At 44.6% G+C, this 15,319-nt stretch overlaps 1 protein-coding gene across 1 annotated transcript in view; it reads left to right on the top strand.

Annotated features, from left to right (window-relative positions):
- Positions 1 to 808: 808 nt before the first annotated feature.
- The window catches only part of LOC105486511 (ADAM metallopeptidase domain 17), a 68,921-nt gene continuing 54,410 nt past the window's right edge, over positions 809 to 15,319 (top strand). Inside the window, exons 1-2 of the mRNA XM_071076204.1 lie at positions 809 to 1,112; positions 14,270 to 14,402. Coding sequence (XP_070932305.1) covers positions 1,016 to 1,112; positions 14,270 to 14,402 — 230 coding nt within the window. The 5' untranslated portion in view covers positions 809 to 1,015. The remainder of the gene's footprint in view (positions 1,113 to 14,269; positions 14,403 to 15,319) is intronic.

Raw genomic sequence — 15,319 nt, 5'->3', positions numbered from 1 at the left:
TAGGATTGAATTTTAAGAAGTTGGTGAGAAGATTCCAGCTCTTGTACTCACAGGTAAGGTCCCAGGATTCTATTTGTTGAAATGTCTGCAGACCCACTCCCTACAGCAGGGGCATGGAGCAAATGTGCCTTCAGGAAGTGCTTATTAGTCCCCCCAGAGCCTTTTTCGTGAAAACAGACGGATGGAGGCCTCAGACGACTCTGGCGGTCAGACCCTGAACCAGATGCCTGAGCTGCGCTCAGAAGGCTCGTCTCGCAGGAGCTGGCGAGTGGCTAGGGCTTCGGAGGCTAGGTTCGGGGCCCGGGGGGTCTCCGTGCGCAGGGCACTCTTTGGCTCGATTCATGTCCCCGCCCTCCCACCTGAGCACACTGGGCAGAGACCCTGCGGCAACGGGCTAGTTGCGCCTCCTTGTCCGCCGTGGGCCGGTCGCTGGGCCCCAGGCCGCTTTTTACAGCTCCTTTAATAATAAAATGGACAGCAGGGATCCTAACCAGACGTGGGCACCAAGACAAAGGAGGTGGCAGACGCGCCTGAGGGCCTGCTCGCTAGCTCCCGCCTCCCCAATCCGCGGTCACCCGGGGACAAAGGCCAGGCCGGACTGGGTGGAGGTGGGACGTCTACATCTGTGTCCAGTAAGGCGCCAGGCGAGTCCCAGCTGGACGCCACGGGCGGGGCCGAACGCGGCAGCCGACCAGAGACCCGCGGCGCACCGGCGTGGGGCGTGGCAAGCGGAGCCTCCCGTGATGCCGCGCGGCGGCCGGCTTCCGGCTGTGGGTGGTGCGGGGGAAACAGCAGCGGCCGGAAGCGGGCTGAGCCGGCCTCTGGTAACGCCACCTGCACTTCCGGGGGCGTCGAGCCTGGCGGTAGAATCTTCCCAGTAGGCGGCGCGGGAGGGAAAAGAGGTTTGAGGGGCCGGGCTGGGCGGATCCCGTCCTCCCCCGATGTGAGCAGTTTTCCGAACCCCCGTCAGGCGAAGGCTGCCCAGAGAGGTGGAGCCGGTAGCCGGGCCGGGAACATGAGGCAGTCTCTCCTATTCCTGACTAGCGTGGTTCCTTTCGTGCTGGCGCCGCGACCTCCGGACGACCCGAGCTTCGGCCCCCACCAGAGACTCGGTAAAGACCCAGGGGAGTTGGCTTAGGCGGCTCCTGGAGCGCTCGTTGGAGGGAAGAGCAGGGGAGCTGGGTCTATCAGGTGTTTGGGGGCGGGGTATTGGCGACGGTGGCGCGTCCCTACGCTTTCAGTGTAGAAGGGGGTGTGGCTCTCAGAGTTTGGGGAAAGATAAAGGAGATGGGCCTATCTCTGAGTGGGAAAGGGCTACTGGACGGGCTCCATGTAGTGACTGAGCGCCTGAGAGGGGTTTGCTCCCTAGCTTTGTGTTTGGGGAGGGTGTTGGGAAAGCGGTAAGGAGTGGGGCGGCTGGTTCTTGTTTGGAGAGGGAGATGTGGTCAGGGTTCCTGCCTTAGTAAGGAACAAATCTAGTGTTGTGTATTTCTACCAGGGGCAGAAAGGAAGGGCCCAAAGCTCCAGAATTCTTCCTGGTCCTCTAAGGAGGGAACTAGAATTTCTGCTGTAGGAGGTACTTATGCAGTAATCTCGTTGGGAGGCGGAGACTGGAGTTGGAGTCTTAAGAGTTGTGTTTTTGCGAACATCCTAAGCACGTTCTTGGTTATTTCAACTGTAGCTTATTGGAGGTGCTTGGGAGATGGGGGAAGGCGGAAACCTGCTAAGCCAACTCGTGATGCTGCCACTGTGAACGCTTTCCTTGCACTTTTAAACAAATAAATTATCAGGAATGACGAGTTTGATCAGTTTAGAGGCTAGAAAGTAGAGGGTTCCTATTTCATTAGATTTTCCAGAGAGATTGGATTTTAAGGATGGACATGCATTAAGGGGTCTGAACTTTGGTGGAAATAAGTTTGCGTGAACTTTTAGTGTATTTTAAGATCCTTTTATCTTTCAAAAATTGACATGTAAGACACTTTGATTAGTAGTAATAAAGTGTGAAATAATGTTTTCCCAGTGTGTGAAATTGTAGGCTTGCATGGTTGTACTGATCCCCAAATTTCACCATGATACCATGTGTAGTATTTTTTTCTTTGTATTTAGTGGACAGAAATTGTAATGGATTGATATGGATATTAAAGGTGTTGAGAGTGTTATCACTTGTACAGCTACCTTATGATTATTTCCGATTGAAATGGATTACAAGTGACTCGTGAAAGGCAAGGGATCTAGTTAGGAAGTGCTGAGAAGTGGTAAGTCAGTACAAATTGAAGGACATTTTGAAGTAGGGTTGTGGTTAGGATGGAGGGATAGGGTAAGGGTCTTCATTTTAAGGATAAATGTTAGTAAAAAGAATAAATGTCTGTTTTGAGATATTAAAATTATATTTGCACCACCCTGACACAACTGTTTCACTTGCGTTATTAATCTGTTGTTCGCATGACTCCTCAGGAAGCATACAGTTTAAAGAAAAACATTACTTTCTAGATCAATTCATAACATTTGCAGATCGTAAGGTTTTTTTAGACCTCTCCCCCTCCAAGACAGAGTCTTGCTCTGTTGCCCAGGCTGAAGTGCAGTGGCAGGATCTCAGCTCACTGCAACATCTGCCTCCCAGGTTCAAGCAGTTCTTCTGCCTCAGCCTCCTAAGTAACTGGGATTACAGGCATGTGCCACCATGCCCGGCTAATTTTTGTATTTTTAGTAGAGACGGGGTTTCACCATGTTGGCATGGCTGGTCTCGAACTCTTGACCTCCTGATCCGCCTGCTTGGGCCCCCCGAGTGCTGGGATTACAGGCGCGAGCCACTGCTCCTGACCCATATGTTTTTTATTTGCAAAGTGCAGAAGAATACATAGACTTTCCTTTTTTTTTTTTAAACGAAGTGTTTGAAGAACACATACTGTCTGCTAAGTATTATATGTGCCATTGGAAATACAAAGATCAGACGTTATCCATCTTCAAATGGTTGTGGCATAGTGAAACAGACATCCGTTTAGGACATTTCTAAAACAGCAAAGAAGAAAGTGCTAGAGTACATTATAGCAAGTATTATCACCAAGGGCCACTGGACCCAGCCTAGGAAGGTTAGTGAAGACTTCCTGGAGGAGGTGATACTTGAGCCCAGACTTTAAGGTTAAGTAGATGAAGAGGGAAAATAAGGGCACTCCTGATGGTGGAACTTAGAGACTATTAGGACTTAGAGACTGATATGAACCTTAGAGATCAAGTCTAGTTTTCAAATAAAGGAGAAAGAAAAGTGAGTCTCAGGAAGGTGCTGTCAGTTGTCAGGTTCACTCAGTGATGAACATAGGCCTTGTGAGTATTTTTCTTTTGAAGAATGACTTTTTTTTTTTTTCAGTTTGTTTGACAGCTTACAATATAATTTGTTGCTTAACTTAACCCCCCCACCATTAGATTGAGTTGGTCAAGACTAGCAAATAGTTTCATAGTTGAAAAGCATGGTTTAGGCCGGGCGCGGTGGCTCAAGCCTGTAATCCCAGCACTTTGGGAGGCCGAGGCGGGTGGATCACGAGGTCAGGAAATCGAGTCTATCCTGGCTAACATGGTGAAACCCCGTCTCTACTAAAAATACAAAAAAAAAAAAAAACTAGCCGGGCGTGGTGGCGGGCGCCTGTAGTCTCAGCTACTTGGGAGGCTGAGGCAGGAGAATGGCGTGAACCCGGGAGGCGGAGCTTGCAGTGAGCCGAGATCACGCCACTGCACTCCAGCCTGGGAGACACAGCGAGACTCCGTCTCAAAAAAAAAAAAAAAAAAAAGAAAAGCATGGTTTATTATTTATTTTTTATGTTTATTGTCCTACAATGTTACTATACTGCAGTACTAAATATTGATTAGGCATATGACAACATTTTTCTGAAAGGCAAAAAATACATAATAAATTGAAGCCTGGCTTTTAGAGTACTCTATGGGTCACCAAAAATGATTTCAATTGAACTGTTATGAATTGCATAATTTAGGAAACTTATGAGTCATAAGAGCTTAGTCATGATGATATCTTGTTGAAGTTGCAGCTGGGGTGTATAAGTCTCACTTTGATTTCAAAATTGTTTTCCCTTTGTGTTACTTTTAATAAAAGAGGATGTTGTGGGTGGGAGGAAAAAATACAGGTCACCATGAGGGATGAGAAAGTTTGTATCTGAAACATGTATTTTGAAATTTACCTTGAGGTTATTGGCATGGGGATTCTCCATATTGCAGTGCTGATTTCATTATTGACAGCACCATTTTACTCAGTATTTTGACATCTGGCTTTCTCTTTTGATGTTAATTTTGCTTACTGGCTGTATTCCTTTGAAACCTAAATGCTTAACTGTCCTAACTGCTCCAAGGGAGATTTAATGTAACTCTGTTTTATACTAGTCTAAGAGAAAAACCGTATTTCAAGAGTAGAAGGGAGAGGAGTTAAGCAGAGAATTGTGATGGGAAACTGGAGAGATCCTTTTGACTTTCACAGGATTTCCTAGAACATTAAATGTAGGTTTCCTCCAAGGCCAACTTTTGTGAGAATATAAATGTGTATAGCTGGAAGTGTAATGTGAAGAAAGTCTGAAAAAGATTGATAGGAAAGGAGGACAGGAATGGGCTTCATTGAGGTAACGGAAGTGAAATGAAGGGCTTTTCATATATGGGTTGAACATCCCTAATCTGAAATGCTCCAAAATTTGGAACTTTTTGAGTGCTGGCATGACACCACACATTACCCCAAACAAACGATTTTTTCACCATATTAATGGTATATTTTTTGCTGTGTAGTACTTATGTGTGAATAGATATAAGAAAATGATTACTGGCTGGGCGTGGTGGCTCAAACCTGTAATCCCAGCACTTTGGGAGGCCGAGCTGGGCGGATCATGAGGTCAGGAGATCGAGATCATCCTGGCTAACACTGTGAAACCCTGTCTCTACTACAAATACAAAAAATTAGCCGGGCATGTTGGCAGGCACCTGTAGTCCCAGCTGCTCGGGAGGCTGAGGCAGGAGAATGGCGGGAACCCGGGAGGCGGAACTTGCAGTGAGCAGAGATCGCGCCACTGCACTCCAGCCTGGGCGACAGAGCGAGACTCTGTCTCAAAAAAAGTAAATAAATAAATGAAACGTAAATGAATTTTATATTTAGACTTGGGTCCCATCCCCAAGATACCTCATTATGTATATGCAAATATTTTAAAATTTTAAAAATTCTGAAGAATGAAACATTTCTGGTCTCAAGCATTTTGGATAAGGGATGCTCAATCTGTATCTCTTTATTTGCTCCTAAAATCAGCCACGGAAATGGGCATCTCTCTGTTCCCCCCATTTCCTTTGTTGTTGTTGTTGTTACATGAGTTGTACTGGTTTCACTTCATTTGACAGTGTTCTGCTAATGACTGGATGTGTATCTCTGACCTGGACTCACTCTCTGGAGCTCATATTCAGCTGCTCATTTGGCACTTCAAATATAACATGTCCAAAATTAGTTACTTTTTTTTTTTTTTTTTTTGAGAAGGAGTCGCATTCTGTCACCCAGGCTGGAGTGCAGTGGCACAATCTCGGCTCACTGCAACCTCCATTTCCTAGGTTCAAGTGATTCTCGTGCCTCCCCAAGTAGATGGGATTACAGGCACCGGCCACCACACCTGTCTAAGTTGTTTTTTTTTTTTTTTTTTTTGTTGAGAAGGAGTCTTGCTCTGTCGCCCAGGCTGGAGTGTAGTGGTGCGATCTCGGCTCACTGCAAACTCTGCCGCCTGGGTTCACGCCATTCTACCGCCTCAGCCTCCCGAGTAACTAGGACTACAGGCACCTGCCACCACACCCGGCTAATTTTGTTTTTGTATTTTTAGTAGAGACGTGGTTTCACCGTGTTAGCCAGGATGGTCTTGATCTCCTGACTTCGTGATCCGCCCACGTCGGCCCCCCAAAGTGCTGAGATTACAAATGTGAGCCACTGTATCCGGCCTTTTTTGTATTTTTAGTAGAGACAGGGTTTCACCATGTTGGACAGGCTGGTGTTGAACTCCTGACCTCTGGTGATCCACCTGCCTCAGCCTCCCAACGTGCTGGGATTACAGACGTGAACCACTGCCCTTGCCAGTTACCTATTCTTTTGATTACAAGATTGAGTAGCTGGACACAGTGGCATGAGCCTGTAATCCCAGCACGTTGGGAGGTTGAGGCCGACGGATGACTTGAGACCAGGAGTTTAAGACCAACTTGACCAACGTGGTGAAACCTGTCTCTACTAAAAATACAAAAATTAGCCAGGCGTGGTGGCATGTACCCGTAAGCCCAGCTACTGGGGAGGCTGAGGCAGGAGAATCGCTTGAACCCAGGAGGCAGAGGTTGCAGTGTGCCGAGGTTGAGCCACTGCAATCCTGCCTGGGTGGCAGAGCGAGACTCCATCTCAAAAAAAAAAAAAAAAAAAAAGAATGAGTATCGGATACAGGTTTAGACTGGGACTAGGCAGGGCTGCTGGTAATTGTGGAAGTTGTCTCATTGCCTAACCTGAAACTTGCATCCTGGTTACTTGTCTTGCTGGAGAGCCTTGGCTCAGGTTAAGTCCTGGGTCTGTTGAGGAGCTCATATTCCATCCTCCTTTACTGGTATAAATCCATAAAATTGTTTAGTTCTCAGGCTCTGGGGTCCCTGGCCTAGCAGAGAGCACTGCTCCCTTTTTCTCATTCCTTAGTCCCAACAACCCGCACCTGACACTTGTTACACATGGCCTGCTTCCCTGTCCTGTGTGTTTGGGGAGTGCTGAAGAGGAAGGCTTCTGTATCTTTAGCACAAACGCAGGAAACACCTCACAGCAGTACTGGGTTTATGTTTTCCATTTCTGGTATCAGAAGTAGGAGCATGACACTGATTAGTGTCTTTTTGGGGGAACTTTTTGTACTTCATGCAGCAGAGCAGTGAAGAGTGAGCTGAGTACCTTGGGGTTCTGCAGTACACTTGCAAGTAGTATTTTAGGAAAATGCAATTTGCTGCAAAAATAAAAGAAATTGATATAAAAAATCCACAAGCTGGGCACAGTGGCTCACAACTGTAATCTCAGCATTTTGGAAAGTTAAGGGGGAAGGATCACTTGAGCCCGGGTGTTTGAGACCAGCCTGGGCAACATGGCAAGACCTCGTCTCTACAAAAAAATAGATACAAAAATTATCCAGGTGTGGTGGCATGTGCCTGTGGTCCCAGCCACCTGGAGGATTGCTCATGCCCAGGAGGTTGAGTCTGCAGTGAGTGGTGATTGTGCCCTGCACTCTAGCTTGGGTAACAGAGCGAGACCCTGTCTCAAAAACAAAACAAAACCCCACACGTTTCCAGTATAGCACTTCTCATATAGCACTTTATTTACATTGTTCTTAAATACATTTGGGACAGTTATATACATACCGCTATACATATGTGTATATGTGTTGATATACACACAAAATTATATACATAATTTTTGTTTGTTTTTGAGACGGAGTTTCACTGTCGCCCAGGCCGGAGTGCAGTGGCACGATATCAGCTCACTCACTGCAACCTTTGCCACCCAGGTTCAAGTGAGTCTCCTGCCTCAACCTCCTGAGTAGCTGGGATTACAGGTGCCTGCCACCACGCCTGGCTAATTTTTGTATTTTTAGTAGAGACTGGGTTTTACCATGTTGGCCAGGCTGGTCTTGAACTCTCAACCTTGTGATCCACCTGTCTTGGCTTCCCAAAGTGCTGGGATTTCAGGTGTGAGCCATTGTGCCCTGCCATATACATAATTTTTTAAAGTTTTACGATTAGTTTGAGCTTAAAAATGTCAGCTCTGGGCTTAATGAAGAAAATATGGGTATACTTTATGTCAGTGCATTAAAGTCAGTGGCCACAAAAGCTTATCCCAGAGATAAAACAATTCAGATAGAAGTGGGGGTGTGGAAGGTTTATCGCATCTTCTGTAGGCAGCTCCACAGCTACAACCAGAAGGCTAGTTTGTTACAGGCCTGAAAGCCTGGTTTTCTCTTTATTCTTCTTTGAAAAACTTTAGAAGGAACAAAGTATTGGCTACTTTTTACCACTGATGCCAGTGTTAAGAATCTTGTGATAACTCTCCCTGCTGAAAATCACTATATGGCTCATCAGTAACACAACTGCAGACGTGATGACTTAATACAAAGGAAGTCCTATGTAAATGAGCAATGAAATTGCAACTATATATAAGGAACAAAATAGAATATGAAACTCCAGAATCTTTTTTTTTTCATTTCTGTTTCTCCCAAGGCTCTGGCATTCAAAACTCCAGAATCTTTCAGCATCCAGTTGCCTCCTGATATCAGCCGCTCTCTTACTTGTTTTTTTTTCTTTTTAAATCACAGTGAGCCACAACCTAGGAGTCTTTTAGTGGTTTCTACTTGGTTTGCTTTGCAGCCTACCAGCAGATTTCCTACATTCCAGTCTTCTTCCCCTCTAGCGCATTTTCCGCACTGCAGTCATTATGAAATTTCTTTCTTTTTCTTTGGGATGGAGTCTCACTGTGTCACCCAGGTTGGAGTGCAGTGGCGTGATCTCGGCTCACTGCAAACTTTACCTCCTGGGTTCAAGTGATTTCTCATGCCTCAGCCTCCCAAGTAGCTGGGATTATAGGCACCTGCTACCATGCCCACTAATTTTGTATTTTTAGCAGAGACAGGGTTTTGCCACATTGGCCAGGCTGGTCTCTAACTCCTAACCTCAAGTGATCGCCCGCCTCGGCTTTCTCTTTCTCCCTCTTTTTTTTGTTTGGATTTTGAGACAGAATCTGGCCCCGTCGCCTAGGCTGGAGTGCAGTAGCATAATATCAGCTCACTGCAGCCTCTGCCTCCTGAGCTCAAGCCATCCTCCCATCTCAACTTCCTGAGCAGCTGGGACTCCAGGTGTACACCACCATGCCTGGCTACTTTTTGTATTTTATTTTATTTTTGTTTTTGGTAGAGACGGGGTTTTGCTGTGTTGCCCAGGGTTGTCTTGAACTCATGGGCCCAAGCCATCTGCTCACCTTGGCCTCCCAAGGTGCTGGGATGACAGGCATGAGCCACCACAGCTGGCCCATAATGAAATTTTTAACTTACAGCTATTGCCATTATCCAAAACCCAGAATCCCTGATTTCCTTCCATAGCCCTCCGTGACCTGACCTGGGCCTGACTCTCCAGCCTCACACCTCATCGTATTCTCTCTGTATTGCTCTGCATTGCAGCCTCATTGAGTTGCTTTCACTTCTTTAAGTGTTGTGTTCTATTTTTTTGTGAACTTTACCGTATGTTATGCCCTTGACTTAAAGCCTTTCCTTTCTTTTCCTTCTCTGAGGTGCTGCTTCATCCTTTTGGTCTTCAAAACTGTTTCCCTGGGAAAACATCTTTGACTCAGCAGGCAGGGATCATGCTCCTGCTGTGTCTGTGCATAACTTTCTGCGGCTGCTTCTGTCTTGGTCTGTGATGTACTTTATAATAATTTTGGTCTTTCCTTCACTGTCACAATACCGGAAATCTATTTCTTTTTCTCTGTGTTGTATCCTTAGTGCCTGAAAGGTAGGAGCTTCTTAATAAATATTCGTTGAATAATCAAGTAAATGGAGTCTGGTGGAAAAGAGAAAAAATAAGTGTAGAATGTGTGTGCAAGAAAGGAGGGGAAGGGGGATGAAAAAGATAACAAAAGCACATAACAAAACAACAAATAGCAAAAACTACAAAAAATAAAAAGCAGATGACAAAAAATAAAAAAGATAACAAAATGATGATTGCTGTGGCAACTTGTAGAAAGTAAGGAAGGTCCTCTCATTCTAGAGAGAAGTGGGCAGCCATTGTAGTTTTTTAAAGAGAGAATATGGGCTGGACTCGGTGGCTCACGCCTGTAATCCCAGCACTTTAGGAGGCTGAGGCGGGTGGATCACGAGGTCAAGAGATCAAGACCATCCTGGCCAACATGGTGAAACCCTGTGCCTACTAAAAATACAAAAATTAACTGGGCATGGTGGCGTGCACCTGTAGTCCCAGCTACTTGGGAGACTGATACAGGGGAATTTGCTTGAACCCAGGAAGCAGAGGTTGCAGTAAGCTGAGATCACGCCACTGCATTCCAGCCTGACCACAGAGTGAGACTCCATCTCAAAAAAAAAAAAAAAAGTATATGGCCAGACACTGAGCTGAGATAGACAAGCATGGCAGTGTCTGGTATTAACTGTAATAAACTCTACTGTAAGAAGCAGGTGGTTTATGCTTAAGTTTATTGAGAGAATTGGATATGGATAAGAGATAAACTCTTGGGAAATGGGGAGAAATATAAATTCTGTTGGAAAGGCTGTAAAAAATTGAGATTACTAATGGTTAGAATTTTGGAAGTGAAGTGCAGTAAAATATTGAGTACCCAAGAGAGGTTACTTGTTAGTGAAAACACAATAGCAGTAGTACGTAGCTACAGTTTGGCTCCAAAGGAAGAACTGTTTTTACTGTAGTTTGTAATGGCTTCAGAATCTCCAATTTGAGATACCCAGTTATTAAAAGAGAATAAATTACAGTTGAAATGCATTAGTTAAGTATTTTAAAGTGCTTTAGCAAGCTACATTTAAAAAGTGCTTATTATAGAAAATATACCTAAAATAACCAATGATGTTACTGTCTTATGCTTATTTTTTCTAGACCTATTTTTATACATAGTTAAGATCATACAATATGAGTATTTCTGAAATCTATGTTTAACATTATAACATATGTATTTTTCCATGTTTCTTTCTTTTCTTTTCTTTTCTTTTCTTTTCTTTTCTTTTCTTTTCTTTTCTTTTCTTTTCTTTTCTTTTCTTTTCTTTTCTTTTCTTTTCTTTCTTTTTTTTGAGACAAGGTCTCATTCTGTCACCCAGGCTGGAGTGCAGTGGTGCAATCTTGGCTCACTGCAGCCTTGACCTCCTGGGCTCAAGCGATCCTCCTGCCTGAACCTTCTGAGTAGCTGAGACTACAAGCACATGCCACCACGCCTGGCTAATTTTATTTTTACTTTTTGAAGAAATGAGGGTCTCACCATATTGCCCAGGCTGGTCTTGAACTCCTTGGGTCAAGCAGTTCTCTCACCTTGGCCTCCCAAAGTGCTGGGATTACAGCCGCGAGCCACCGCCCTCAGCCCCATGTTCTTAAAAACCTTTTGTAAACGACATTTAAAATAGTTGCATATTTTTTCCCCGTCTTTGGAAGTGTTACAACATCCAACTATTTCACAGTTACTAATTTACCTTCATTCTGGTTTTTGTCCTTGAAAATAAGGCAAGGCTGAATAATGAACATCTTTGTGGCTAAAGTTTTTTTCTTTACTTTGAGTTGTTTCCTTCCTTTAGCTTAGTTCAGTGGTTTTCTTTTTTCTTTTTCTTTTTTTTTTTTTTGAGACGGAGTCCCGCTCTGTCGCCCAGGCTGGAGTGCAGTGGCGCGATCTCGGCTCACTGCAAGCTCCGCCTCCTGGGTTTACGCCATTCTCCTGCCTCAGCCTCCCGAGTAGCTGGGACTACAGGCGCCCGCCACCTTGCCCGGCTAGTTTTTTGTACTTTTTAGTAGAGACGGGGTTTCACCGTGTTAGCCAGGATGGTCTCGATCTCCTGACCTCGTGATCCGCCCGTCTCGGCCTCCCAAAGTGCTGGGATTACAGGCTTGAGCCACCGCGCCCGGCCTCTTTTTTCTTTTTCTTTCTTTTTTGAGATGGAGTCTCGCCTTGTTCCCCAGGCTGGAGAGCAGTGGTGCTATCTCGGCTCACTGCAGCCTCCACCTCCCAGGTTCAAGCAGTTCTCCTGCCTCAGCCTCCTGAGTAGCTGGGATTACAGGCGTCTGCTGCCACACGCTGCTAATTTTTGTATTTTTAGTAGAGACAAGATTTTGCCATGTTGTCCAGACTGGTCTTGAACTCCTGACCTCAGGTGATCCACCCGCCTCGGCCTTGCAAGTGCTGGGATTACAAGTGTGAACCACCGCACCCAGCCAATTCAGTGGTTTTCATACTTGAGTGTGTCAGCATCACCTGGAAGCCTTGTTAAACACAGACTATTGGATCTCACTGGGTGAATTTCTGTTTGAGTAGGTCTGAGGGGAGACCTGAGCATTTGCATTTTTAACAAATTCCCAGGTGATGATGATGCTGCTGGTTTGGGAACTATGAGAACTACTGGGCTGTATTATTGACAATGAAATTACAATGTTGAGGTTAAGTTACTAAGTCAGTAGGAGTGATTATGATCTTGAATGAAACTGAGTTCATGTACCAACCTGTATCAGGGAAGTTGAAGAACTAAAGGACCATATTGCATTTCAGCACTGAGAATTCGTGCAGTTTGTGAACATGTGAGTGCTGATATGTGCAAGGTTTTTGCCGAGTATTGTGAGGCAAGGATGTTGTAATGAATAAAATATAGCCCTTTTTGGCCCCTTTTATTTTTTTGAGATGGAGTCTTGCTCCATCGCCAGGCTGGAGTGAAGTAGCATGATATCGGCTCACTGCAACTTCCGCCTCCCTGGTTCAAGCGATTCCCCTGCCTCAGCCTCCTGAGTAGCTGGGACTACAGGTGCGCGCCACCACGCCCGACTAATTTTTTGTATTTTGGTAGAGACCGGTTTTCACCATGTTGGCCAGGATGGTCTCGATCTCGTGACCTTGTGATCCCCCTGCCTTGGCCTCCTAAAGCGCTGGGATTACAGGCTTGAGCCACCACGCCCAGCCTGGCCTTCCCCCGCCCCCCAGAGATGGAGTCTTGCTCTGTCACTCAGGCTAGAGTGCAGTGGCGCAATCTCAGCTCCCTACAACCTCTGCCTCGCAGGTTCAAGCGATTCTCCTGCCCCAGACTCTCGAGTAACTGGGATTACAGGTGTGCACCACCACGCCTGGCTAATTTTGTATTTTTAGTAGAGACAGGGTTTCACCATGTTAGGCTGGTCTGGAACTCCTGGCCTCAGGTGATCCTTGGCCTCCCAAAGTGCTGGGATTACAGGTGTGAGCCACCAGGCACGGCCTCATTTGAGGAAACTTTTGATATCAGAATCTTAGGTTTTTCATTAGCGATTGCCAGATTTCCATATTCCTCTGGAAGGTAAAGGCCTAATTGCTAGCATTCTGGAAGCCAGTTAGGGTAGGAGGGTAGGGTATTGGGTAGAGGATAAAGAAGGGGTTTGGGAAATGAGGGGTGGCGTGTCTCTTGGCAGTTGTATGGTTAAATTGAGTTTTTGTTTTATTTATTGATATGTGTTTTTCAGGTACATGCTACCTATTTTGCTACCTATATACAATGTGTAATGATCAAATCAGGGTGATTGGGATACCCACCATTTGAAACATCTTTTCTGTGTTAGGAATATTACAAGTCTTCTAGCTATTTTGAAGTATACAATAAATTATTAACTATAATTTCTGTACTGTACTATCAAATATTAGAACTTATTAATCAAACTGTATTTTTGTAACCCTAACCACTTTCTCTTCATCTCCACCACTCCCACTTCCCTTCTTAGCCTCTGGTGACCATCATTCTGCTGTGTACCTCCACGAGATCCACTTTTTTAGCTTCCACACATGAGTGAGAGTCTTTCTTTTAAAACTGGTTTTGTGAGCATATTTAACATTAGTAGCAATAAACTTGTATTTTCAGCTGCTGTTTCTATATTTTGAGGACCTTCTAAGTCCACTGGAAGCATTTTGAATACCATAGTGTCTGCAGTGATATTTGTTGAAAGAAAAGGAAAGCATCAGTGCAGATATTTTTAAACATTTTTTTTTTTTTTTTTTTTTTTTTTGAGACGGAGTCTCGCTCTGTAGCCCAGGCTGGAGTGCAGTGGCCGGATCTCAGCTCACTGCAAGCTCCGCCTCCCGGGTTTACTCCATTCTCGTCTCAGCCTCCCGAGTAGCTGGGACTAGAGACGCCCGCCACCTCGCCCGGCTAGTTTTTTGTATTTTTTAGTAGAGACGGGGTTTCACCATGTTAACCAGGATGGTCTTGATCTCCTGACCTTGTAATCCGCCCGTCTCGGCCTCCCAAAGTGCTGGGATTACAGGCTTGAGCCGCCGCGCCTGGCCTTAAACAGTGTTTAAAGATAATCAAGTCACCCAATTTGTTTTCTAAAAATCTTTCTAATTTTGGAAGAGCAGTGGAGTTTCTGTTGATAAAAAATGATTTATAGTTTGTACTTGACACTTCCTAATGGATTACATCAGGAAAGATTTATTGTCTGGCACTCTCATTTTAACAATATTACAATTGATTATTAGGTTTAGATGCTAATACCTTTTTTACCTTTATTTCAGAGAAGCTTGATTCTTTGCTCTTAGACTACGATATTCTCTCCTTATCTAATATCCAGCAGCATTCGGTAAGAAAAAGAGATCTACAGACTTCAACACATGTAGAAACACTACTAACTTTTTCAGCTTTGAAAAGGTAATTTGAATTATTCATGGAATAATGTTGGGGCACTGGGGGCTTGGTTTGGCAAAAACAAAAAAGTAAGGGTATCTACTGAAATCTTGGGAAATTATGTTTTAAAGATTTGTAATTAATATAATTAGAGTCTGTTATATATACAGTGGTTTTGAAGTATAATGCTTATTCTAAAATTAATACTGGGGCTGGGTGCAGTGGCTCACGCTTGTAATCTGAACACTTTGGGGGGCCAAGACGTGTGGATTGCTCAAGCTCAGGAGTTTGAGACCAGCCTGGGCAACATGGCAAAACCCCGTCTCCACTAAAAGTACAAAAATTAGGCATGGTGGCATATGCCTGTAATCCCAGCTACTTGGGAGGCTGAGGCAGGAGAATCGCTTGAACTGGGGAGGTGGAGGCTGCAGTGCGCCGAGATGGTGCCACTGTACTCCAGACTGGGCAACAGAGTGAGACTCTATCTCAAAAATAAATAAATAAATAAATAAATAAATAAAATAAAGTTCATACTGATGAGTATTTTTAAAAAAGTAAATAGGTGTTGCAGAGGTCTTAATGATGGTAATGATGTTTTGCAAATTCTAACAGATAATTTTAATTAATTGAATGCTTATAAAACCTTTTGTTTTTGTTGCTACTTTAGAACCATCAGCCATGTGCTAAATATTATCTTTATGTATGAAGAGATAAATATTTTGTTCAGGACTCCACTGCCTGGTGGAAAGCTGGGTCTAGAATTTCATGTTCTATTTATTTACTTTAGTTAGTTTCCAAGATTCTTTAACCTGCTTCATATTAATTTATTTTTAAAGACAGGGTCTTGCCTTGTTGCCCAGGCTGATCTTGAGCTCCTGAACTCAGGTGGTCTTTCCATCTTGGCCTCCCAAAGTGCTGGGATTACAGGTGTGAGCCAACAT

The sequence above is a fragment of the Macaca nemestrina genome, chromosome 13 (genome assembly GCF_043159975.1).
Source record: "Macaca nemestrina isolate mMacNem1 chromosome 13, mMacNem.hap1, whole genome shotgun sequence".
Taxonomy (NCBI): domain Eukaryota; kingdom Metazoa; phylum Chordata; class Mammalia; order Primates; family Cercopithecidae; genus Macaca; species Macaca nemestrina.
The sequence above is the reverse complement of the archived record's forward strand: the minus strand, read 5'-3'. Positions and strand labels throughout refer to the sequence as shown.